General features: G+C 58.1%; 3 protein-coding genes across 7 annotated transcripts in view; all 3 read left to right on the top strand.

The window, feature by feature from the left end:
- Window positions 1-7,096, top strand: part of IFT122 (intraflagellar transport 122) — a 71,797-nt gene extending 64,701 nt beyond the window's left edge. For 3 of the 5 annotated variants that reach the window (XM_067043391.1, XM_059075717.2, XM_067043392.1), the window contains 6 exons: window positions 1,092-1,257; window positions 2,202-2,313; window positions 2,931-3,056; window positions 4,657-4,736; window positions 5,000-5,164; window positions 5,656-6,108. In XM_067043391.1, coding sequence (XP_066899492.1) covers window positions 1,092-1,257; window positions 2,202-2,313; window positions 2,931-3,056; window positions 4,657-4,736; window positions 5,000-5,164; window positions 5,656-5,745 — 739 coding nt within the window. In that variant the 3' untranslated portion in view covers window positions 5,746-6,108. Of the gene's footprint in view, window positions 1-1,091; window positions 1,258-1,529; window positions 2,314-2,930; window positions 3,057-4,656; window positions 4,737-4,999; window positions 5,165-5,655; window positions 6,109-6,884 lie in introns of those variants that run through there. The other 2 variants (XR_010842460.1, XM_067043390.1) reach the window with 2 other exon arrangements.
- On the top strand, window positions 3,066-4,633 carry LOC136794895 (uncharacterized). Its single transcript, XM_067043075.1, has 2 exons — window positions 3,066-3,138; window positions 3,606-4,633. Exons 1-2 carry the CDS (start codon window positions 3,066-3,068, stop codon window positions 4,544-4,546), a joined length of 1,014 nt encoding a protein of 337 aa, XP_066899176.1. The 3' UTR covers window positions 4,547-4,633.
- A 5,793-nt stretch (window positions 7,097-12,889) lies between the features above and the next one.
- On the top strand, window positions 12,890-17,915 carry RHO (rhodopsin). The gene is made up of 5 exons (XM_059075723.2): window positions 12,890-13,307; window positions 15,017-15,185; window positions 16,401-16,566; window positions 16,672-16,911; window positions 17,759-17,915. The coding sequence occupies exons 1-5, from the start codon at window positions 12,947-12,949 to the stop codon at window positions 17,867-17,869; spliced, it is 1,047 nt and encodes a 348-aa protein (XP_058931706.1). The 5' UTR covers window positions 12,890-12,946; the 3' UTR covers window positions 17,870-17,915.
- Window positions 17,916-24,754: the final 6,839 nt, after the last annotated feature.

Below are 24,754 nucleotides of genomic sequence, written 5' to 3'. Positions count from 1 at the left end.
ACGACCAGGAAATGACCCCCAATCCTGCAGGTCCTCAAAGTGATAAAAGTCGTAATAAACCCAGGTCCTCTTCTAAAGACCACTATCGCTAAGCCCCTTCCCAGCCCCACCCAACCCTGCCTTCTTCCCTGAGTAAAAAAACCCTCCCAGGAGAGGGTTCAGAGGTGAGAACTCGCTTCTCTAAAGGGTTTCAGGCCCATCGTTTACATTTCAGGGGAAGCTGCCGCAGACCAAGGGGCTCTCCGGACCTACACCCGGCCTTCGCTGCAAGTTCTGTTCAAGTCAGCAGAGTTTGACTGAACCCTTGCCCTGAGCTTCACCCTTGCTGTCCACTGGGGATGTGGTAACAGCTCCCGACACAGTCCCCGACTCTGAGCGGGCACAGTGGAGACACAGACAAGGAAACTCGCCTCCATGTGACTGCTGGGGTGGAAGGAGAGTGGGGAGGAGGCTTGTTAGGGAGAAGTGGGGAGGGGCATTCATAGGCGGGGCGAGGGGAGGAAGGGCAGGTCAGGCCTGGGCACAGCGGGCCTTTGAGGTGACCTGAGATCCGAGCGCAAAGCCTAGGAGTTCCAAGGAGGGCCTTGAGGAGTTCCAAGGAGGGCCTTGAGGCAAGGGAGGCTGGGCTCAGAGCTCGCCATGGCCTTGGTGAAGTGCAGGCAGAGGAGTGTCTGCCCCGGGGACCGGCCTCCAGGCGGTCTGGGAGCAGGCTCCATTGGCGGGGCTGGAGCAGGGGGGCACTTGGTGCCAGGCATCCTAGGGCTTGGCTGGCAGGCTAGGTGAGGCGGTGAGAGCCGTTTTGGCCTAGGCAGGGTACAGGATGAGCCATCAGCAGGCCCAGAAACCCCAAGCAAGATTAAAATATTAATGGAAACCATGCTGTCTCCAACTGTGGAAAAATCTCTGGGCCTTGATATCCGAGAAATATACTTAACATCCCACAAATGAGCGAGGCAGTGCTCAGACTCCTTCCCGTGCTCTCCTGGCACCAGCGCGAGCTGCGTTCCAGCACGGGGCTCGCTCCAGGGGTGGGCAGTGCCAGCTCTCGGGCCTGGAGTGGCCTCTAGTGTCCTTAACGTCGTCATCGGTAGGAACACGCTCTTCACTCTAGCCAAACAGAGCAAAGCACTGGGTGCCTACAAGCTGGCCCGGCACGCCTATGACAAGCTGCAGGGCCTGCAGACCCCCGCCAGGTTCCAGAAGTCCATCGAGCTGGGCAGCCTGACCATCCGCTCCAAGCCCTTCCATGACAGCGAGGTGAGGGCGCGGCCCCCTGGGGCAGGAGGCTTCTCCTGACACCTCCTGGTGCGACCTGGGTTCATTTGTAGATGGCTGCCATGCTCCTGGGGCCTGGCGCTCCCTCTCTCCCCACTGCCGCCCAAGCCTTGGCTTGCCAACTCTCTCCCCTCTTCCCTCTCTGTCTCCCCTCTTCCCTCTCTGTCTCCTCTCTTCTCTGCCGCAGCCCCCGGCCGCACCCCGCCCCCGCAGCCCCCACAGCCCCCGCAGCCCTGCGCTCCCTTGCCTCCTAGCTCTCCCGAGGCTCCAGGTCTGCTCCGCCCCAGTGCCCAGGTTGGCCCTGCCTCCAGCTCATCCTAGGAGCCCCTCCCGTAGCTCACCCCCTGTGGAACCGGCTTGTCTACTCCGAGTGTCTGCAGCTCAGTCTGTGACCCAGCCCGCCTTCCTCCAACCCAACCAGCCGCTGTCTCTTTCACAGTCCCCTCCTTCAAACTTAGAGCGGAGACTTGGCATCAGACAGATCTAGGTTCAAATCCCAGCTCCCCCATTTCCTCGGTTTCCAGCTCTATGAAATGGGGATACGCCTAATAGCTTTCCCACGAGAGGCTGTGAGGAGAAGTGGGCCAGCGTGGGTCACGTGCTTAGCGCAGTCCATGGAGCCCGGGGACTGGCTGGTAAACAGGGGCCGTGGTGGTTGCCATTCCTGCCAGGAGAACCGCGCTGCTGAGCCCTGCCTGGGAAGGGGGTGTCCAGGGCTGCTGTGGTCCCTGTAGGCCCTTATGCTGCTTTGCTGCAGCGCAAAGCCTGTGCGCTACGCCCTCTGCGGTGCCCCCTCCCCACCTACCCAGGTGACCTTTCCTCTCAGCCGCCAGGCCCCAGGGAGCTGAAGCCAGGGGAGGAGAGGGGCTGGACCCCACCCCACCCCTGCTGGGCCCTCGGGCCATCGTGGTGCTGGCGTTTTATAGGAGCTGGTGCCCTTGTGCTACCGCTGCTCCACCAACAACCCGCTGCTAAACAACTTGGGCAACGTTTGCATCAATTGCCGCCAGCCCTTCGTCTTCTCAGCCTCTTCCTACGGTGAGTGCCATGTGCGGTTGCGGCGGCCGGCGTGTGGGTGGGGCACCTGTGTCCTCCTTTGGAAATCGGGGACCGTGAGACACCCACCCCCACCCCTACCCCCGCCTGACACACACAGTCACTCCGGGTTCCCAGAGGCAGGACCCCAGTGCTGCCCCGACCTGAAGCACCCACCCCTCGGAGCCCGATGTGCGGCGCTGCCTGATGAAAATGCCTGGGAAGAGGTGCCGCCAGTCTGCGAGGCTGACGTGGCTCTCCAGTCCCAGCTCCTTCCATGTGGACGAGGGTCAGAAGCCCCTGCCCGGTAGCCGGGCAGAGAGACGCCTCTCTCCTTCCCTCGGAGAGGAGTCCCTCCGGCTCCTAGGGGGACAGGGCCGGGGTAAAGGCCCCCGGTGCTCACCCTTGCGTACACACGCATGCCTGCACGCACACACACATGCACGCACACGTGCCTGCTTCCCCCAGATGTGTGACAGGCGGCAGTGCTGCACCTGCCAGCTTTCAGAGAGGCCTGTGCTGGGTGGGGAAGGAGCTCTGGGACGCTTCCACCCCCTCGCGCTGCCTGGGGAGAGCATTCCAGCCCCCGCCCCTCCCCCTCCCTGTGCCTGTGCCTGCAGAGGTGCTGCACCTGGTTGAATTCTACCTGGAGGAGGGGATCACTGATGAAGAAGCCGTCTCCCTGATTGACCTGGAGGCGCCGAGACACAAGCGTGAGAACAAATGGCAAGAGATCGCGAGCAACAGTATCCTGGATGCCGGCCAGGCCCTGTGTGTGTCGGCTGAGCGTCGGCCTGGGAGCGCGCCAGGAGGCGGGGGCCTTGGGGGGTAAGGGCGGGGCGGGGCAGGGCAGGCCACCCTGTGTGACGACGAGGACCATGTGGGAGCAGGCACAGGGCCAGAAATGGGCAGAGCGCTGGCCAGGGTGCACAGGTGCAGGAGGGGACAGCACGTGCCCACAGGCCAGAAGTGGCACGTGCAAGTGGAGATGCCGCCTTGGCCTTCCACCCAGGAGGGCCTCCCACCCACCCCTGGCTCCTGAAAGGCGCTCCCCTGCTTCTGGCTGTGTGGGGCTGATGATAGCCAACACGGCATATGACGCCTGTATCGGTGGTCCAGCTCTTCTGGCCAGGTCACTTTTACGGTCAAGGGACAGAAACACAACTTGGACAGGCCAAGCAACAAAAGGGTATAGAGAAACCTAGCGTGGACGGGTGCTCAGCCTCACCCAGATGCTCACTCAGCGCTGACGGGAGCCTGTCTCCTGTCCTCTGAGGCCTTCTGTCCTCTGGTAGCTTCATTCTTAGGCCGCACCTGCCCTGTCCCCGCCAGCAGTACCCAGCCTGCATCCCATCAGCCCTGCGACCCCTGGCGCTCCTCCCAGCGTGTTAGCGTAAACCCCGGGCACGCCCTCCTCCCTGGAGCATCTTGGACCACAGGCCGCACGTCAGGCGTCCCTGTGGCCAGGACCGCAGTCGTGGTCCCAGCCGAGCCGCGACGTGCACACGGTGGGCCTGGTGAGCCCGCAGCAGCTGGGTGGGCGGGTGTCGGCGGGCTGGGAGCCGGGCTTTCAGACGCTGCCGATGCCGCTGCTCTGTGGACCACGTTTGCAGGAGCGGGACTGAGGAACCCCGGGCAGTTGTCTCCTGAAGGGCGGAGGCAGGAACCGTGTCTGCACGCACGCCTGCCCTCTCTGCACGCTCACGTCAGATGCTTAGGCTGGGTTGTAGCTGCTGTGCGGGGCCACGTCCCGCACCTGACTCAGCACCAGCGGCCTCCCTTCCCCCGGGGGGCCCTTCCTCATCGGAGCCCCAGCCAGCCTGGCAGAGGGGCGGCTCCCTGGGATCCGCAGGCGCTCTCCGCCTTCTCCCTGAAACAGGATCTGCGAGGCCACCTCAAGTGCCTGCAGACCACCCGGCAGCTACTGAGTGTTTCTCCAGGAGCTGGTGGGTTTGCCGGCCGTGGTCTCCAGCCAGGCCCATCGTTGCTGCTCCCACACCAGCAGGCCCACAGGCCTGCTCTCACACGGCGCTTCTCGCCGGTCTCCGTGAGCCATGCCTGGTCTGAGGGGGCAGCAGAGGCCCAGCAGAGCCCCTTGTCTCCTCCTTCCCCACCTGTGCTCTGGGCGTGGCCCCGGCCTCGTGTGACCACGGCGCCACCCCGGCCCACGTTCCCTCCGTCCCTCCATCTGGAGAGCCGCTTCGCAGGCCTTGCCGCAGTTCCCCACGGCTGGTAGGGAGAGCGCCACGCAAGGCCTGGAAGGAGCTCCCGTGGGTCTCAATGCATCGGGTGGAGGGTGGGGCCTGTCCCTCGGCCTCAGGTCCCGTCCTTGACCAGCTCCTGCAGCTTCCCAGACTCTGAGGCTGGACGAGACCCTGGACTCCATGGGAGACGACGACCCCTTCACAGCCAAGCTGAGCTTCGAGGTGAGGGCGCCCCTCTGAGTGACGAGCTGCTGAGGCCCATGAGGCCTGCTGGGAGGGCGGTCTTGGGTCCCTTTCCTGCACACACTCCCTATCGGGGCCACTCGGGGGAGAGGAGGTGCTTTCACAGAGATGTCCTGGCCAGGTTCTACTGAGGGGCCCGGTGGGGGAAGTGTCTGGCGTCCTCTGTGGGATCATAGCCCACGTAAACATGTCCCCGTGGCTGAGTGAGGGCCCCGGTGCCCCTCTCCCCGCCTGCCTTACAGCAAGGTGGCCTGGAGTTTGTGCCTGTGGTGGTGAACCGCTCTGTGCTGCGCTCCATGAGCCGGCGGGACGTGCTCATCAAGCGCTGGCCCCCGCCCCTGCGGTGGCAGTACTTCCGCTCCCTCCTGCCCGACGCCTCCATCACCATGTGCCCCTCCTGCTTCCAGGTACCTTGCCTGCTGCCCGCAGCTCACGTGTGGTTCCCAGTTTCTCGTCTCCACTGCTTCTCCATGTCCCAGATGTCCCCTTAGGGAGGCCAGGCATCTGGGAGGAGCACAGGTGTCCCTCAGCGGCCAAGGCCAAGGCCAGGGCTCTGAGTTGGGAGAAAGACTCGGCCATCCTTAGGCCCTCCCCACTCTCACGTGCATGCCATGGGCTGTCTGGAGTGGACTTGCCCCTGACCCTGTGCTCTCTGTACCTGCCCTTAAACCAGAGGGCTGGGCAAATGTGATGCGCCTTTGAACTTCATTTAGGAAAAAAGGGGGCCTCAGACCTCCCCCTCCCTCCCAGTCCTCAGACAAAGGTGGCCTGGATGTGGTGTTTCTAGTCCCGACTCACTGCCAAGCCACCTGCCCTTGGAAGGTCAGTGGTCCCCACCAAGCTTGGGGCTGCTGAGTGCCCAGAGCTGCGGCCTGGGGTTCCGGCCGTCTCTCCTCAGATGTTCCACGCAGAGGACTACGAGCTGCTGGCGCTTCAGCACACCTGCTGCCCCTACTGCCGCAGGCGCATCGACGACCCCAGCCCCTGACCTGCACCCTCGGGACCGCCGGCCCCCTCCCGGCCGCCGTGCAGGCAGCTGGGCTACCGAAGGAAGAGTTCAACTGTCAGAATGTGTCTTCTGCCCAGATCAAGTTTGAACTCTAGGGAGGGGCCTTGTGTAACCACGGAATTCCTATTTATGGCATTTCATGCCTTGTAAATAGTGCCAGGAGAGGGAGAAGAGAATGTACATATATTTTCTAAGAAAAAAAAAATCTGTTACTTTCAGAACGGCTCTGAGTTGTTCACGGCAGCCTGCTGGAGTCCACAGATCTGTCAGACCATTAACATGTACACTTTGCGAACAGATTGCCTCAATAATTACAAATAAAAGGGCTACTTATTTTCATCATCCGTGCCTGCATTTTCGCAAATCTTCATATTGTCTGCAACTTAATTTCCTTATGCAAAAGTGCACCTGTTTCTAATTTGATCTGAGAGGAACATTTGTGTGTTCTTAAAATTTAATCTAATCGAAATGGCAATATGGGAATGGGTTTTTAAAAATATTTATTTATTTATTTTGGTTTCACGGGGCTCCATCTCAAAGAGAAAATAAGATACCTGGCTCTAAAGAAGGTGGTAAAGAGGGCCGCCGCTTCCGGGGGCTCTGGAGTCGACCCTCTACTTGCCAGCTGGGGCCAGGCCCCCCTCCTCCCCACCAGCCCCCAGCCCCCCAAGCTGACCTGAGGCTTTCCCCTTCCTTCAGCTCCTGGCGCGGGTGGGTTTCGTTTGAGGTTCCAGGAAGGTCCCTTCTCCGGAGCATCAGCAAGTGTCCGGTTCGGCAGCTCGAGGGCCGATGGGAAGCTGGGGAGGGGAGCTGACATTCGTTGGGGACATTTTCTGTGCCAGCCGTGCTTCATAGGCTGGCTCAGTTCTCACAGCTCTGTGACGGAGGGGGGTGGTTTCCGTTCTGCTGCCATGGGGGCGAGCGGAGGTGCTGGGGCCCTGGCTGGGAAGCCCCTGTCCTGTCCTGAGGCCTCTCCCTTCGCCCTCCGCCGTACCTGCCCCGGAGGCAGCGAGCAGTCCAGTGCTTTATACAAAGTCCTGACGGCAGGACGAAGGGAACTGGGCTGCCCGGGAATGTGTGGGAAACCACCCTTGTGATTAGATGTTGATACTTTACAGGGCATCTGTGAAGTGGGCAGAGTGGGACAAATGTCCCCGTTGGAGGGATGAAGACCCTGAGGCCCGGAGAAGGCAGCAGCTGCAGAGGCCACCCAGTGGTGAGTCCAGAGCTGGACCCCTGCCCCACCCTCTCCTCCCTGCCTGCCTGTGCATCTCTCTTAGGGAATGATGGAGGAGAATACAGAAAGGGAGCCAGACCGTTGTGCCAACAGAACTCCTCCGTTGAGTGTCTAATTACTTACGATCGTGCATGCTCTCTCTCTCTCGCTACACATTTATTAATGTGTTAGGATTTCCATTAGCGCATTACTTGAACTGAAAGCACTTGCATATGGCTGAGAGAAAGGAGAGGGGAAAAAACAGCCCCCCCCCCCATCTAACAGGCGTCAATCACAGTGACAGATCAGATGGAGGCTAGAGGCGGGGGAGGGGCCCAGCCTGAGACTCCAGCGTGCATCCTCTCAGCCCCGCGACGCAGAGGTGAGGGTGTGCTGTGCCAGGTTATGCTGCCACGGGGAGCTGAGCTCCAGAGGCCTCGGTCTGAGCCCCCGTTATGTCTGCCCCCGACTGAGCGCCAGACATGGTGCCAAGCACTTTCCATGCATCATCTTCTGTAACCCTCAGCCGTCTTCAAGGATGTCCATTGTACAGATGCTGAGACTGAGGCTCAGTGACATTGTCTTTTCTTTCATTCGTCAAATATTTATTGAGTCGAGACAGAGTCACAGGCAGGCACAGCCTTTGTGCGTGAGCACTGTGTCCCGCTGCTCTCCTGTTCCGACCTGGACAAGGCCTTGGCCAGGTCCAGCCCTCTCTCCAAGGCTGTCTTCCCATCTGTACAAGAGGCCCCTCCAGCTCAGACACTGAGGTTCCGGCCTCAGTCTGTGTCAGATGACCCTGACAGCCCCTCCCATGCCACAGTGAGGAAGGCACCACGGGGGGGTCTCGAGATGCCTGTCTCACTAAGAGGAGACTGAGGCCCCGGGAGAGGAGCAGCTGCCAGAGGCTGTGCAGCTTGGAAGTGGTTCAGGCTGCGACTTGATCCTGACCTCTTGGCTCCAGGTCCTCGGCACTGTTCCCAGCTCCTGGAAGGAGGAGGTAAGGAAGCGGGGATTGGGTGGCCCAGAAAGAGCCCCAGGCCAGACCTTAGGTGGCCCTGGCTCTAGCCCGGCCTCAGCCCACTGGTGTCCGCACCTACCCCCAGCAAGGCTGCCGAAGCCGGGAGCCCCTCGTGGCTCTCGAACAGGTGGGCACGTGCCCCCTCTCCAAGGTTGCTGCCGGTGGCAGATCCCAGATGACCTTTCGCTTGTGCCAGCCCTGCCCTCAGGGCAGGTAGGAGCCCCAGCAGAGAGGCCACCACTGGGCAGGGCTATCACCCTGGGCCCAGCACTTGCCCAAGTACACCCTGATACTCCTCCAGCCAGACTCCAGAACATCTCCTAGAATGGAACCCGGCCACGCCCCTCCCCTGCTTGTAACTTTAGTGGACCCTGCTGGCCACCAGCTGGCCCCCCGGACCCGTAGGCCCTCCTGCCTCCCATGCCATCCCATCCCGCGGCCCCAGCGCCTCTACACCAGCCGGCCCTTCTCTCGCTGCACCTGGACCCAGCTGTCCCCCTGCCTAGGCTGGGGAGCTTCCCCTCCCTCCTGGCCCAAATCTCGCTCCTCTGGGCTCCCACAGCACTGGGGCTGGAGCCTATTCCCACCTCTCACGGTTATTAGGTTTCCCTTTGTCTGCTGTCCCCTAAGCCTGGGCGCTCCTTGAGGACGGGGACTGTCTAGGATTCATCTCAGTGTCCCCAGCACCCAGCGCAGGCCACACGTTGCAGTGGGAGGGAAGGAAGGAGGAAGGAAGTGGGGCTGGAGGAGAGGAGGCCTCTCCTTCCCTCTCCCCCCTTGACATTCTCAGCTCAGTCTAAGGCCTCACTCAGCTGTGGTGACGCAGCCTGTGGGGCTAAGCCAGTGAGGGGAGGCGGGGGGGGGGGAGGAGGAGGAGGAGGAGGAGGAGGAGGAGGAGGAGGAGGAGGTGGAGGAGGAGGAGGAGGAGGAGGAGGAGGAGGAGGGGGCTGCTGACCAAGCAGCACCTCCACGCAGAGGCTTACGAGCTATTTGCGTGCTGTCCTCTAAGCCCTAATCCTTCGTGGCCGAGTAGGAGCCCTACCCCTGGGGTGCCAGAGGGGCTGGGCCGGGGAAGCAGAGACAGCCAACCCCGGGGCCCCCGGCGCCACCCCTCACGGCTCCTCGCAGCTTGTTCTCAGCCTGGCCAAGAGGGGGCAGCGGCTCAGAAGGTCGCCCACACCCAGACTTGGCCCTCGTGTGCTCTGAGCCACTCTCTAAACCTCCTGACACGGGGGACAAAAGAGCTCAGGCTGGAGGGCTAGCCGCCTGGCCTCCATTCCGGCTCTCCCAAGAAACCTCATGTCCCCCAGTGGTCAGAGGGGACTGAGGCCTCCTCACGGGGCTGGGAGCAGATGGTCCTTCACTGGGCAGATCTTTATTGAGCACCTACTCTGGGCTGTGAGCTCAGATGCAGCCAAGAACAGGCTGAGCCGGCCCTGCCTTCTTGAGAGAGATGGGCCGTCAGTCAGGAGACACATAAGACCGTTGCTGACAGTGACGACCCCCGAATGGGAAATGAACGTGTGATGGGTGGGCGCCCGGACGTGTAGAGCTGGCGGGGGCTCTCCATGGCTATGGATTGAACGAGGTTCAGAAGAGGATAACGCCTTCAGCAGCGCTCACTGATCACCTGCAGGAAACGGAGGCACAGGGAAGGGGGGAGGGCTGGGCTACACCTGGCCTTGTGGCCGCAGAGCCTCAGTCCAGCGAGGGAGGACCGTGAGACCTGTATCGTCAGGCCTGAAGGTCCGTGAGCGCGTTCCCTGGTGGGGAAAGCGGGTCAGGTTTACCGTTCAGGCGGGCGTGGACCCCCGCAGTTTTCTAGTCCCAGCGAACCGAGAGGGGAAGCGGGCCTTCCGGGGCCCTCATAGCGACGGAGAGCCGCAGGCTTGAGCCCAGTGCCGCCTCCACCACTGCTGCCCAGCCTTGACCGACACAGTCTGGCCTTTTCCAGCACCCCAGCGCAGCCCTCTTTTGTCACTGGCACCGTGGTGTGAATTATGAACGGAACCTCCTCCTGAGAGCCGTCTTTGGGGCAGGAGGGAGATGTGGCCAGGCAGGTTTGTCACATGACCTGGATGACTCCGTGCCAACTAGGGGCCTTGGTCTCCCCACCTGCAAAATGCGGCAAGGGGGCTGGGGTCAGAGTAGGTGTCTTCGAATGACCTTCCTGCTCGCTCCATGAGCCTGTTCCCCTGAACAAAAAGAGTTTTGTTTGTTTGTTTTTTAAATTCTTGTATCATGCGTTACAGAACAGAGCTCCATCACGTCAGGGATGGCCTTTAACCTCCCATCTCCTCACCCTGTGAGCGTGGGATTATTAGACTTTCCTACAGAGAGTGAACCTGAGTCTCAGAGAAGGGAAGCACTTCCTGATGTAACCTAGATCCATCCCCTCAGTCCACAAATATTTCTTGAGCACCTATTATGGGCCAGACCCTGGGGAATACTTCCGTGAACCAAACAGAGATCCCAGCTCGTTCAGGTTCAGGGGAAATGATTTACATGCTCCTGCTGTGTGAGGAGCTGGGCTCTGGGGCCCGGTGGCGAGCGGGACAGACCCCAGCCTACCCCGAGGGACTCACGTTACAGCCTAGGAGATGGACAAAAGACCAATGAACAGAATAGGGATTAAAAGCTTCCAGGTTGTCATAAGCATTACGAGGTAACAAGCAAGGTCCTGAGGTCGAGGGTCGAGGGCTCAGCCCGGCCTGGGCAGGGCTGTGTGGGCTGGTCTTGACCCAGGGTGTCCACTGTCTCTCCTTCCGTCTGGCTACCAAGGGCCACGTCAGAAACTCTTCACCTTGACCTCATTAACGACAGGCCTAATCACTGGGCCAACCGCCTTGCACTTTGAGAGGCCACGCCCCACCCATCCGCCACGCCTGCCCCTGGCTCATTCCCCAGCACACATTTCATCAGGCTTCCGTGAGCAAGTCCTGACCCTGCCCGGGACCGCAGGGGTCTGGAGCCCCAGGTGGGCTGGAGGGAAGGGGGCACATTTCTGAGCAGACAGGTGTAGGAAACCCAGGTGGGAAGAGAAACTGGCATGACGGAACTTAAGTGATGGAAGTCTCAAAGACTGGTACACTTCCCTGGCCGGCTTTGTATGCCCAGCCTCAGGGCCTTTGCACTTGCTATTCTCTCTCCCTGAGCGTCTCTACCCCTCCAGAACTCTTCCCACCCTTGAGTTCTCGGAGAGGCCTTCCCGGGCTGCTCTAGACAACCGTGCGCTGGGAGTGAATTGCCATCTGAACCTACCCTGTTGTCACTGGTTTCATTATTTGTTTGTGGGGCCCTCCTTGCTCCCACAGAAAGACACTTCCTGCAGGCAGGGGCTTGGTCCTTCTTGCCCACTCTGTCCCCCAGAGCTGAGCACCTTGTGTGGATCACAGTAGGCGCTGGATAAAAATTTGTGGCTGGACCGTGGTCATTGAGCACCCAAAGGCCAGGCTCCCAGTTCACTCCTGGGGGATGTCCTCACCATCCTGCTCTACATGGGGGCCCTCATTTTCCCCCAGAGCTCCTCCCGCTATCCTGGGACCCGCCCTCATGGCATTGCCTATCACCCGGCATCCAAGGCCCACGGTCCCAACCCAGCCTGACCAGACATCTCGGGTCGCATCCTGTGTGCTGCAGTGTCCAGCCGGTCCTGTTTCTGGGGTCCGCCTCCCCTTCACGTGCAGGTGCCGAGGACCACGCCTGCCTCGCTCATTGCAGGGATCTGGTGCCTGACACGGGTTTGGCACAGCTCACCTCCTGCAGGCAAGGGCCTTCCTTCAGGAGCCCCGAGGGCCTCTGTCCCCTCCCTGCTTTGGTCACCCTTCGCCTTGGTCCCTTCCTCCATCCTCGCTCCCTCCAATCCATCTTTGAGGGCTTTTGAGTCACCTTTCTGTGCCTGAGATCTGCCCAAGGCACTGTCCCCCGACCCTGGGTAAAGCCCCCGGCACTAAACCCCACCAGAGCTGGCCCCAGCCCACGTGCGGCCACATCCCACTTGGGCCTCAGGCCTCTGCCCGGCCTGTGTCTTCAGTCTACGCTGTCCTCCCCACTTGGCAACCTGGCACCGTGTCCCGCCTCCCTCGAAACATTATCTCCCTGGACATCTCCACAGGTAGGCAGCCTTCCTCCCTGGGCCAGGAGCTGTTCTTCCCACACGGGAGTCCTCCTCAGCCTGTAAAAGCTCCTCCTCCCTCGAGCTTCGGCTCCTCCGTGGCCTGCACAGAAATGATTGTTGAACGAGTGAGCGAGTGAATTCCAATCCAGTGTAACAAATGCTTTTGGAGCTCCTGGGTGATGCTGGGCTCGTGTCTGGCGCGGGGAGTGCCCTGCCCTTGCGAAACTCACAACCCGGCAGATGGGCTCCTCTCAGTGTGCGGTGACTGGATGAGCCGGGAGGTGACTTAGGAGGGGAAGGAATGGGTGAGGGGCTGAGTGAGGGGCTGAGAGAGTAACCGGCTCCTCTGCCCTCTGGGAGCTCATGGCCCCTTTGGGAGGAAGACGAAGTTTGCTTGCACTAAGCCAGAGGGAGGTGGGTATGGCGTCAGAGGTCCCAATGCCAGGCCAAGGCCGTCAGCCGAGATGACAGAGATCCCTCGGGGACAGGAGAGGTGGGGGCGGGCCTCCTGCCCTTTCCCAGGGTCCCCAGCACCTCCCTTCCCCGACGGCAGCCTTCTACCTGGAGTCACCTTGGCCCCTCTTGGAAGCCAATTAGGCCCCCAGTTGCAGCGGTGAGGATTAATATGATTAATGACGCCCCCAATCTCGCAGGTGCTGATTCAGCCGGGAGCTTAGGGAGGGGAGGTCACTTTATAAGGGCCTGGGGGGGCGGGGCGGGTTTCAGAGCCCGCAGTCACCCAGCCGGAGCCCTGCGTGGCTGAGCTCAGGCCTCAGCAGCATCCTCGGGTTGGAGCTGCCACAGGGCAGCCACAAGGGCCGCAGCCATGAACGGGACGGAGGGCCCGAACTTCTACGTGCCTTTCTCCAACAAGACGGGCGTGGTGCGCAGCCCCTACGAGTACCCGCAGTACTACCTGGCTGAGCCGTGGCAGTTCTCCGTGCTGGCCGCCTACATGTTCCTGCTGATCATGCTTGGCTTCCCCATCAACTTCCTCACGCTCTACGTCACGGTCCAGCACAAGAAGCTGCGCACGCCTCTCAACTACATCCTGCTCAACCTGGCCGTGGCCAACCTCTTCATGGTCTTGGGTGGCTTCACCACCACCCTCTACACCTCTATGCACGCGTACTTCGTCTTCGGGCCCACGGGATGCAATCTGGAGGGCTTCTTCGCCACCCTGGGCGGTATGAGCTGGGGTGCGGGTGACGGGGGCTACGGGGAGCCGGGAGCTTGCGGTGTGAGGGGGGCGGTGTCTGGGGACGGCCTGTGCCTTGGCGATGGTGGCTGAGGGGCCATTATCCGAAGCCCTCACTTAATCAACGAACGCTTTAGTGATGATGAGCTGGGCTGCCGATGGTCGAGGGTGGACACTGAACACTGTCGGTCTCACCTGGAGTCGGGTCATTGTCTCGCTCTCCAGCAAGGAAGCAGATGAGAGAAGTCAAGGGCCTTGCTGGGGTCACACCAAATTTCTGGCGGGGCTCAGTTTCAAGCCCATGTCTCTGAGGCCCTTCAGGACATGGTCTGCTTCCCTCGCGGCAGCCGTGCTGGGACGGACCCACGCCGGGCACTGGGGATAGAGCTGGACAAGACAGATCCCTGTGTTCAGGGCTCCCGGCCTGGGGCGGGAGGAGGGCTCTCAGTCCTCCAGTCACTGGACTGCCTGTACTGGGCGATGGGCTCGGTCCTTCTCCAGCATCTAGCTGACTCCCTCCCAGCCCGCCTCCAGCCTCTCTGCCGTGCTTGAACGCTTTCTGCGTTGATGAGTCCATTCACAGGGAGACGTTAGACCTGTGAGGTGATCTGTGTAGCTTTGAACCATAGTTTAAAATACTTTCTTTAACTGAAAAACTGATTCTCTGCAGAGAATAGATCCCATGTAGCAGATGAGAAAACTGCAGTGTGCAGAGGGGAGGAGTGACTTAGGGATATATGGCAGGGCAGTGACCAGGGCCTGGGTCTCCTGGCTCAGATCCAGGGACGTCCCCTGGGGACACACGGCGTCTCAGGCAAGCGGGAGACACGAGAGGTCATTATTACAAAGCCAGGGTGGCAGGGAGAGCCTAGCACCAGCCACAAGGATGCTCTGCCTCCTGTCTCCTCTCTCCCACCTGTGTCCAGGCTGCTGCCTCCGCCCCATTCCTGGGCCTCTGGCCGTCACTGGATGTTTGTCACCTTCAATGACCACAATCACGCAGTCAGGCCAGAAGGGTGCCACACACAGGCGGACGCGTCTCTGCTACAACTGTGGTCCTGGAACACTCACTAGTGTTCCCTTTCACTCTCAGAAATGTCCTAGTTTGGTTGATAAATCCTATGGCCACCCTCCCTCCTGAGTTTCTGGGGTGATGTGCAGGGCAGATGTCTGAATCACATCATTATTTCCTCCTCCGTCCTCTGAGCAAAACATTATGCAGCTCCTTGGCTCCTAGCAGAGGGTCCCACATAACTCATGTTATTACATTTCCCTGGAGGGGAGAGGCCGCTGCCCAGGGCGGAGAGAAGGCCTCCCAACTCCAGGCTTCTGCTGCCTCTGCAACATCTTTTGACAGGAACTCTGCCTGTTGCCCCGTGAAGGACACAGTTTTCTAGAAAAACTCCCTACAGGGCTCCCAGTCCAGCCATGACCCCACGACCCGATTTCTGTGTCCCTCAAGAACCCAGAGCTCTTGAGCTGAACTAACCTTCCTGGGAGTTAACTCTGCGTGGCATATCGGCCCCTCTGCCCCGCACCCCCTCTTCAATGTCCAGACCCTCCGCACCTTAAGGCCCTGCTCCAAGCCCAGCCCCAGGTGCCTTCCTGGCCGCCCTCTCCCCATCCCTCAGAGGAGCTCCCCCTCCTTAGACAGGTCCAGCCACGGGGCGTGTTGACTGACAGCCGGCTGCCTTGCAGGTGAAATTGCCCTGTGGTCGTTGGTGGTCCTGGCCATCGAGCGGTACGTGGTGGTGTGTAAGCCCATGAGCAACTTCCGCTTCGGGGAGAACCACGCCATCATGGGCCTCGCCCTCACCTGGATCATGGCTCTGGCCTGTGCCGCACCCCCCCTCGTCGGCTGGTCCAGGTAACAGCGCCGAGTGGAAGGGAAGGAAGGGTCTCCAGGGCTCTTCCTAGGGTCCTCCAGCCAGGTCCCGAGCTGGCAACTCTCATGGGGTTGAGGTTTAGGGCAGGGAAGAGAAGGTCAGCCCCTAACGCTGCTATGGGGCTGGACCCCATGTCAAGGAGACTCCAAGACATCCCACCCCTTCACCTTGGCTGCGGGCCTAATCCGCGACTAAGCCAGGGCCAGATTCCAATCCTCTTTGGTCCAGTGCCCTGTTGAGCAGCTTCTCTGACCTTAGGCCTCAGCACCTGGGGAAGTAGAGCCTTCCTCATGCAGGTGTGACATTGTAGCCTCTGGGAAGCAGTCCTGTCCAGACTCTAGGCCGTTATCTCCAAATGGGCTGAGATGAGCTGGGGTTGCGGTGGACAGCGGTTCCGGACATTGGGCTGGTGACTCTGTGGGCGGCCTCGTGTCCCTCTGCTTCCGGGAAACTCCCATCTCTCTCCGCTTTCCTCCTCTCTCAGTCTTCCTGGGGCCAGTGTTCTTTGCCCCTTGCTGAATTTGAGCAATTCAGCAAGGGACAAAACACTCTGGCCCCCTTCCCTGTCTTCTCCAGTCTGGCCCGGTTACATCCTCGTAGGCACAGCTAACAGACACTGGCTTTTCCGAGATCGATCCAGTGTCACCATCCTCTGAAATCACCCAAACATCCTAACCAGACCCCCCCGGGGCCTCTTGTTTCCAGAAAGTGCAAAGATCCCTTAGTTACCCTGTGTGCCCCCCTTTGGCCTCGAAAGACCTGGGCGCCTCAAATACAGAGCTTGGGAGCGCTTTTCCCTTCTCCCCGCCGACCTGTGCCCTGCGTGGCCCGAGGTCTGATGGGGCGGAGCAGCGGTGGACGGTGGACGCGGGGGTGGGGGTGGGGCCGGGGGCTCTGGAATGAGAGACTCGGAGAGACTGTGGTCCCGGGATAACATGGCGCCGAACGAACAGTGAAGCAACACTGTTTCCACAGGTGCATTTGAATCGCTTACCCCAGTCGATGTGATCCTCAGTCACACAATCAAGGAGAGGTTGATTATCCCCATTTTACAGAGAGGGAAAGTGAGGCCCGGAGCGAGACCAGCCCTACAGTAGGCGGTGGCAGGGGACTGTGTTCAGCTGGGCCTGTTCCTAGGTCCCTCACCTGTGGGTCTCCCTTTGGCCCTCCCGCCCCATCCCCCCACCGGTCCTCAGGTACATCCCGGAGGGAATGCAGTGCTCGTGCGGGATCGACTACTACACGCTCACGCCAGAGGTCAACAATGAGTCCTTCGTCATCTACATGTTCGTGGTGCACTTCTCCATCCCCTTGGTCATCATCTTCTTCTGCTACGGGCAGCTGGTCTTCACAGTCAAGGAGGTACGGTCCTCTGCTGGCCGCTGGGGACACGCACGTTGACTGGCCTGAGCCCAGCCCCCAGCCCAGAGGACCTCGGTCTGAACACCAGGCCCTGTGTCCCCGCAGGCAGCTGCCCAACAGCAGGAGTCGGCCACCACGCAGAAGGCCGAGAAGGAGGTCACTCGCATGGTCGTCATCATGGTCGTTGCTTTCCTGATCTGCTGGGTGCCCTACGCCAGCGTGGCGTTCTACATTTTCATGCACCAGGGCTCCGACTTTGGCCCCATCTTCATGACCGTCCCGTCGTTCTTTGCCAAGAGTTCCGCCATCTACAACCCCGTCATCTACATCATGATGAACAAGCAGGTGCCTGCTGGTGGGGAGGGAGGGTCCAGGTCCCCCAAGGCCACAGGAGGACGAGCCACATTGTTGAATGGGCCCTCAGTCTTTCCACCTGCAGAATGGTCAGGGAGGTGGTCTTCCCCGGGGCGTCAGAGTCATCTGGGGAGAAATTCAGACTCCTGGGACAACCCCCAGACCTGCTGATTTAGAGGCTCGGGGTGGGCCCAGGAACCTGCATTTCTAACAAGCCCTCCAGGTGGCTCTGATGCTGGCTCAAGAATGAGAAGCACCAGTCCAGATGGTTTCGGAGGCCTGCTTTAAAGGTCAAAGTCCCAAGCCTGGGAAGAGGTGACAGTTTCTGCACAGCTGGACAGGGAGCTAAAAGGTCTTGTTCCAAAGAATGAAAGGACAAAGCAGTCCTTTAACACAGACCAGTGGTTCCTCTGCAGATCCCTTGATCCAGTGGGGAAAACATGGAGTCAGACATATTGGGTTCAAATCCCAGCTCTGCTAGTTTCTACCTGTGTGACCTTGGGCAAGTCACTTCCCTTCTTTGGGCATCAGTTTCTTCATCCATAGGAAGGGTGAAATCCTAAACTCTTGGGTTAAATGAGATAATTTACAGATAGCCCTTGGCACACAGAGGGCATCTTGGAGCATCACCAGTGACAAAGCCCCCTGAGGTCTGGTCCTGGCATTTCCGGGTGGGGTCGCAAAGGCTTAGTAAGTTCCTCCTGGGAGCCATTTGAGAGGGGAGTGGAGGCTGGGAAGGCCAGAAGCAGGAAGGGGGTGGAGGCAAAGCTCACCGACCGTGCCGGTTGCCACCCACATTTTGGGGGACACTGACACTGACTCACGCCTTTCCTTCCAGTTCCGGAACTGCATGCTCACCACGCTGTGCTGTGGCAGGAACCCACTGGGTGACGACGAGGCCTCCACCACTGCCTCCAAGACAGAGACCAGCCAGGTGGCGCCTGCCTAAGGACTCTGCGGCCAACTGTAGGAGTCTCCCAGCCCCCGCCCCCCACCCCAGCCGCCCCATCAGGAGCCGTGCCTGTTGGAACCAGGTCACACAGGCTCCCTGAGTTTAAACAAACAAACGAAAAGAGAATTAGTGAGAGAAAACTGGGGCTCCTCACTTGGCAGGGACGGCCCAGTCTGGAGTCCTGATTTCCCAGGGGCCGGTGGGATCTGTACCCCCCTTTCCCCCCCAAACTCATCTCTCAGGCACACGAGAACTCTTGCTCTGGAATAGTGTCCCAGCTTAGGGATAAGTGTGTAGCACAGAGTGGGGCACATAGTAGGTGCTTAATAAATGCTAGATGGTTGAAGGAAGGAGTGAATGGAGACACGGATGGAGAGATGAATGGTCAGGGAGAGGGAGAGCATATCCTCTCAAAACCATGTTAGCAGCAGCAGCTCACCTTTGGCAGATGACCTTTAGCAGTTGTTTTCCTGCTTGGACCTCACTTTCTTGCCCCCGTAAAGTGGAGATTCCAAATCCCCCACACAGCTGCTGTGAAGATCAAATGAGATTGTGTGTGTGTGCGTGCGTGCGTGCGTGCGTGCGTGCGTATGTGTGTGTGTGAGCACTTTGTAAATGGTAAGCAGCTGTACAGACTGTAGTTAACATTATAAATAATGTCAATGAATATAATTAATTCATTGCTATGATCATCTCCTCTTGATAGTGACCATTTGGAGACTGGGCAAGGCCCTGAGCAACCGGCCTCAGCAGGTTTATAAAAATGAGCCAGACGTCAAGGCCAGACCAGGGCTGGGTGTTGGGCCACGGGAGGGACAGTCCAGGAAATGCAGAATGCAGTCATCAGGACTGAAAAAACAACATCGGGGGTCCAGAGTGTGGGACCGAGGTCCGGGGATCTCACCTCCAGCAGGGAGCCCCGGGACTAGGGCCCCCCCCCCTTCTCAGTGCGGCCCATGGAGAGACAGGCCTTTCTCTCAGCTTCCGGAAACCACTTGTTCTCCTCCCCAGCACTCAGGCTGCAGCATCTCTGGGCCAGTGTGGAGCTTCTAGAAGCCATGCTTACCTGCCCACATTTAATGGGGAGCTGGGTCCTCAATGTCACCCTTGTCTCAAAGAGCTTAGAAACAAAGAATGGGAAATCTGGCTGGGCCCACCTTCCCTGGGGATGTTCCCAGGTCTCAGATTTCGGCTCCCTTGCTGGGCGAGAGCCTCCAGCCGCTCCAGTCCATTCTTCACTGCGGAGTCCTTGCTGTGAAACTGGCTGGGGCTCTGGGGCATCGAAACTGAGCTGCTTCAGCAACTGCCCCTCCTCCTCCACGTAACCAAAGCTGGAAGCTCTACCTCTCTCCAGCTCTGCCTGGAGATGAAGGCAAATTGGGGTATTAAAAGCTCAGCTCCTATACTTGGTGTCGATGGTGGTGGTTTTTGTCACTCTCTCAAGCTCTTTATCTGCAGGACGGATTGGAACAGGGCAGTGTCCACCTGATCCTTGACCCTGGGTTGCCTGGTTTGGGCAACCGTCAGAGCCCCCTGGGAGTACAGGGTGGGGGGAGCAGGCCGAGGAATGAGAAAAGCCCCAACTTTGGAGTCACAGAGATCCAGGTGACCCGTGCAACTGCAAGCAAAGTTTGTCACCCCTCTGAGCCTCCTTATCTGCAAAAAGGAATCTTAAAGCTGACCCTGATGGGATTTGATGAGCTTTCAGGCTTTATGCAGCCAGCCTGCTTCCTGGACACAGCAGACAGTGGGAGACTGTTGGCATTACTGGAGCCTTGGCTCAGAGCTGGCCGTACCAGGGAGCTCCTCTCCAAGGGGAATGGGATGGAGATGTAGCTCTCAAATTACCCTCAGCCTCCAAGGGAGGAAAGGACAGCAGGAGCCTGAGAAGGAAGAGCTCCAGTGCCGTGGAGGGACTGGAGCAGGTAATGGCTAGGATCTCTACTGTTGCCCCTCTTCACTCTGTCTCCCTAGGTGACGTCAGTCAGGATCACTTTGGCTGCAACTGACAGGAAATCCCACTCAATAGCACTGAAGCAAAAGGGAAAAATCATTGGCTCCCATAAATGAAAATCTCAGGGCATCGGGCCCAGCTGGATGCAGGTGCTCAGATGATGTTATCTGGCTTCTGTGTCTCCCCTCCGGCGGCACTTTCCTCTGCGTTGGCTTCATGCAAGGCTGACTGTTCTCAAGAGGTGGCATAAAGGCCACCAGCAGTTCCAGGCTCTGCAAGGCCTACAGAAAGTGGTCTTCTCTTTCTCATCTGTTCCAGCACAGTTCCCAGGTAGGGCTCTCATTGGCCAGGCCTGGGTCACCTGATATAGCCCCTAAGCCTAAGGCTGGGATGGGGATTCATCCTCTGACTGGCCAAACCTGGGTCACCTGCTCGCCTCTGCGGCCAAAGGTAGAGTTAACCCCGCAGAAACCAAATGGTCTGAGGGTGGGGACAGGAAGGAGCCCAAAGAAAACCTCAGGGGGCTTGTTACTAGGGGAGGAGGGCCAGAGACAGCGTGGCCAGAACCAACAGCGGGCCAGAGGGGATGGACTCTATGTCCGTGATGCCCAGCTAGTCCAGCCTCCCGCCACGGCGGGGACCCGAGGACAAGATTCCCACGGGGCCCCCGCGGGTCTTACCCTCCATTTCAGATGCCGAGTCGGGCCAGGCACAGCAGCGGGAGAGACAGTGGCACTTCAGCTCGTCTGCCTTGCAGGCAGCCCTGTCCTCTCACTCCCACACCTCAGTCAACTTACTCTGAGGAGTCAGCCTCACAACCAGAGAAAACATGTACTCGAAAACCAGACCATCCTCTGGCTTTTCCTGGTAGAGAGAAAAGCCTCCTTACTTCCTTAATTTATAATTGATTTGACAGCCGCTGATGGGGAACCGGCCATAAATAAAGGCAAAGAGCTGCTGACTGAGGCTGCGGAGAGGGTGTCACGCAGCTCACGTCCAGGCTCCAGGAAGCCAGCAGGTTTATAGAGTGCCTGTTGGGTACAATCGTATCTTCACTCAACACAATCTAAGGAAGCTGACCCTAGGCCAGGACGTGCTGGGGACTCAGAGATGGATTGGAGGGAGCAGGTCTCTGGGCTGTGACCTGGCCCCCGTCAGGGCCACAGAGCTCTCTCACCCCTGATTTTGCCTCTAGGAGGAGAGCGCATGAACCTCCACCCCAAGGCAGCAGGGCCTGATGACAGCCTGCCCCTTGCCCTCTAGTAGAGACATGTGTTCCACATACCCCAAAGTGCCCCTGGGAGACAGTGGGTGCCCTTCCCAGCTGTGTGACCTCGGGCCAAATCCTTGAACCTCACTAGGGCTCAGACCCCTCAGGTTTAAAGGGGAGAATCATCCCAGTTGGTAGAATTGTCTAAAGGGACTGAGATTCTTGATACAAGAGATGAGGCACATAATAGACATTCAGTAAATGTGAGTTCCCAGAGACATGAACCAAGTTCAGAGGAGCAGCTCCTGTTATAGTGGGAGATAGATGTGTAGAGAGATGAAAATAATGGAGGTGTCTCAGGAAAGGGGGAAGCAAGTGCTAACTGCCCCCAGTATTAATTCCCTTTCTTTCTTCTAGTATTATCAGCCCAAGTTCTAGCTCGGCACCTCGCCACGCAGCACAAGACTGCATCTCCCAGCTTCGCCTGCATGTGCGATGGCATTTAGGTGACATTAAGGTCTAGCCAAAGGAATATAATCAGAAGTGATATGTGCGGTGTCTGGGTTGTGCGTTTCAGAGGATGGAGGTGTCCGCCATGTCCTCTCTTCTTTCCTTCCTGGTGGCTAGCATGTGGTCGTGATGAGCAGTACTGCAACAGCTTCTTGGCTCATGAGGTAGAATCTGCGGGCAGATAATGGCAGAGCATCAAGAAAGAAGGAGGCTGGGTCTCCCGTGCCGCCTCACCAGCCCCGCACAACCCAGACTTGAGGGGTTTCATGAGAGAACAGTCTCCTGGTTTCATGTTGAAGCCACTGTTATTTTGGAGTCAGGGATGGTTTCTTAACGAAAGCAGAGAGCTTCCAGGTTGTAGCCCAGGGTCTGGACTTAAGAAGACCTGGTGCAGGTCCTCTCTGAACTTTTAGCTTTTTCATGTATAAATATAACAGTGAATATAAAATATGTGGACATTGAATATGGCAGCTCTTTCTACCCTGCCCTCTATGCATTTATTGACCCAAAGTCACAGATGTCCTCATGCTACAGGGGTTAACGTTAACAAGAAACAGGCACTGCTTCAAAGAGTTTAGAACTGAAACCTGCAGGACTGTAAGTTCACACATAGGAGGACCCCATTCAATATTACACGATGGCAAAAAAAGGTTTTGGCAAAACTTACATTTCGTACAGGCCTCAGTAAAAGCGTCTCGTGAGTACACCAAGCAACCTGCCCTCTCTCCAGAAGGCTGAACCTCACAATTACCACTTCCCTGTGAAAAGGCAATCCTCTAGAAGAATTTTTAGATCACACAGCACATTTTAGAACTTCTTCCCTCCAAATGCAAAACGCTGTCCTGGCACAGCCCTGGAGCAGGGTTTCAGATGAAGCTCGTGGGAATGTTTGTATCACTGAGTCTTTCTCTACTTCTCAGTTCTTGGAAATGTGATCAAAATTGCTGCCCCCACTGGCACCAGCTTCCATGCGCCTCTTTGCCTCATCTCCTGCTCTAGATGGTTCCCGCAGATGGTTTTCAGGCCTCCCTCCACTCAGCCAAGCTGGGCTCTGGCACTGGGGCTTCCACAGCAATGGGTGCTGAGAACCTACTGTGTGTCAGGCGCTGTGCTGGGCACCAGGGAACACCACCAGGAACAAGACAGACACAGCCCTGCCCACCCCCACTGCCTCCCAGAGCTCAAGGAGACAGGTGAGGCAGTGTTTTAACTCGGGGTGCTAGAGGCTCCCACAGAGCCAGCTGAGGGGCTGCTGGCAACCCAAGGGGGGCCCCCGAACATCCTAGGGTGTCAGGGATAGCTTTTCTGAGGAAGTGATATCTACACTGAGGCCAAAAGGATGAGTGAGAAACGGTCCAGAGAAGGTAGGTGGAGATAAAGGACGGCCTTCTAGGAAGAGTGTATCAGCTAGCTTATGCTGTGTGACAAACAACCCCCAAATCTCATGCTTCAAACAACACACCGTGTACTGTTGCTCGTGACTCTGCGGGTCAGCCAGGTGACCTGGACCAAGCTTGGCTGATCTCTGCTGGGCTCATTCAGGCATCTGTGGTCAGCTGGAGGGCTGGCTAGTTGACCAGCTGTGGGCTGGGCGACAGGGGAGACTGGGCCGTGGGATGCTCAGCATCCAGCAGGCTTGTTCACATGGGACTGGGACTGGGACTGGACATCATTTCCACCATGCGGGGTTGGTCAAAGCAAGTCACAAGGAGAGCTCAGATTCAAGGCATGTGGGAGGAGCTGCAAACTTATACTGCAAATGGGCATGGATATGGACAGGGGTGAAAAATTGGGGCCATTGTGACATCAATCTAACAGATACACACACAGAGGAAACACAAAGGGGAAACCCAGCTCTCAACACCTAACCAGTTCCAAGAGCCTCATTGTGGTTGGACTGTGGGTTTCTGAGGGAGGGAGGCTCCGTAAGACAGACTGAAGAGGTCAAGCTTTCACCCATGGCAGTGGGGAGCCATGAAGGGTGCTAGGCAGGGCAGTGATATACAGTTTCACTTTAGAACACTTTGCCTCCCTCAATCCAGACCTCTGGTGATGGAGAGTCCCCTGGAAAAATCCCAACAATAGGACTACAGAGAGAAAACTGCAAGTCTGTTCTAAACCCGTCCCCTTCAAATCCTACACCCTCCTCCGAGGTAACCATTGCTATTACCTTGGAATGAACCCTTTCAGACCTTCTTCTGTGGCTTCACTTACACACACACACACACACACACACACACACACGAGTTCTGTCTTCTCAGAAGTGGGGACATATTCCACAGACACTTTCTGTTGTATTTCATTTTCACTGCTGTGTACTATTCCACCGTGTAAACAGATCACAGTGTATTTGTCCAATCTCCCCTTGGCGGGCATTTAGGTTGTTTTGAATTTTTGCTAAGATTGCAGTGTATCAGTGTAAGAGTTCCTCTCAGATTTATACCCAGAATGACATGGATGGGATGTGGCACGAGTCCATCTTAGTCATATTAGACATTACTCAATTCTTTCTACGTGGCCACCAACTTACCTTCCCGTTGGCTGTGCATTTCTTCACATCCTAGACACGCAGTATTGACGGGCATTTAAATATTTGTCATTCTACTGGGTGTGAAATACCACCTCATCCTTGTTTTAATCCACCTCGTCATTTAAAATGGCTACAGTAAGGGAATAATTCAGCCAGAGCCTGAGCGATTCATTTGGAACTTCTTTTTTTTTTTTTTCCTTTTCCAAATCATGCAGCAATTATTTCTTTTCCGACTAATGCACTCCTAGGAGAGAGAAGTGGAGTGGTGGGCTCAAGGGAATACCTCTTCCAAGTAGGCTGCACCCAATTTATGCCCCTGGCAGAGGCAGTGAGGGCCTGTCTCCCTGCATCCTTGCCAACGCTTTGTCTTCCTTTTTTTTTTTTTTTTTTGCGGTACGTGAGCCTCTCACTGTCGTGGCCTCTCCCGCTGCAGAACACAGGCTCCGGACGCGCAGGCGCAGCGGCCACGGCTCACGGGCCCAGCCGCTCCGCGGCACGTGGGATCCTCCCAGACCGGGGCGCGAACCCGCATCCCCTGCATCGGCAGGTGGACCCCCAACCACTGCGCCACCAGGGAAGCCCTGTCTTCCATTTTTAATCAATGTGATGAGAAAACAGTATCTCACCATGGTTTCAATTTAAAATTTCCTGATTGTCAAAGAAGTCAAAGATATTTTC

The sequence above is a fragment of the Kogia breviceps genome, chromosome 10, assembly GCF_026419965.1.
Source record: "Kogia breviceps isolate mKogBre1 chromosome 10, mKogBre1 haplotype 1, whole genome shotgun sequence".
In the NCBI taxonomy this organism is placed as follows: Eukaryota; Metazoa; Chordata; class Mammalia; order Artiodactyla; family Physeteridae; genus Kogia; species Kogia breviceps.
This window is presented reverse-complemented; position numbering and strand designations above follow the sequence as displayed.

Excerpts from the sequence above, each read along its gene's own strand:
- RHO (XM_059075723.2), top strand. The coding sequence starts at position 12,947 with ATGAACGGGACGGAGGGCCCGAACTTCTACGTGCCTTTCTCCAACAAG. Across the intron at positions 16,567-16,671 it reads TGGTCTTCACAGTCAAGGAG|GCAGCTGCCCAACAGCAGGA; the intron begins GTACGGTCCTCT and ends GTGTCCCCGCAG. Across the intron at positions 16,912-17,758 it reads ACATCATGATGAACAAGCAG|TTCCGGAACTGCATGCTCAC; the intron begins GTGCCTGCTGGT and ends CTTTCCTTCCAG.
- LOC136794895 (XM_067043075.1), top strand. The coding sequence starts at position 3,066 with ATGCCGGCCAGGCCCTGTGTGTGTCGGCTGAGCGTCGGCCTGGGAGCG. Across the intron at positions 3,139-3,605 it reads GGAGGCGGGGGCCTTGGGGG|CTTCATTCTTAGGCCGCACC; the intron begins GTAAGGGCGGGG and ends GTCCTCTGGTAG.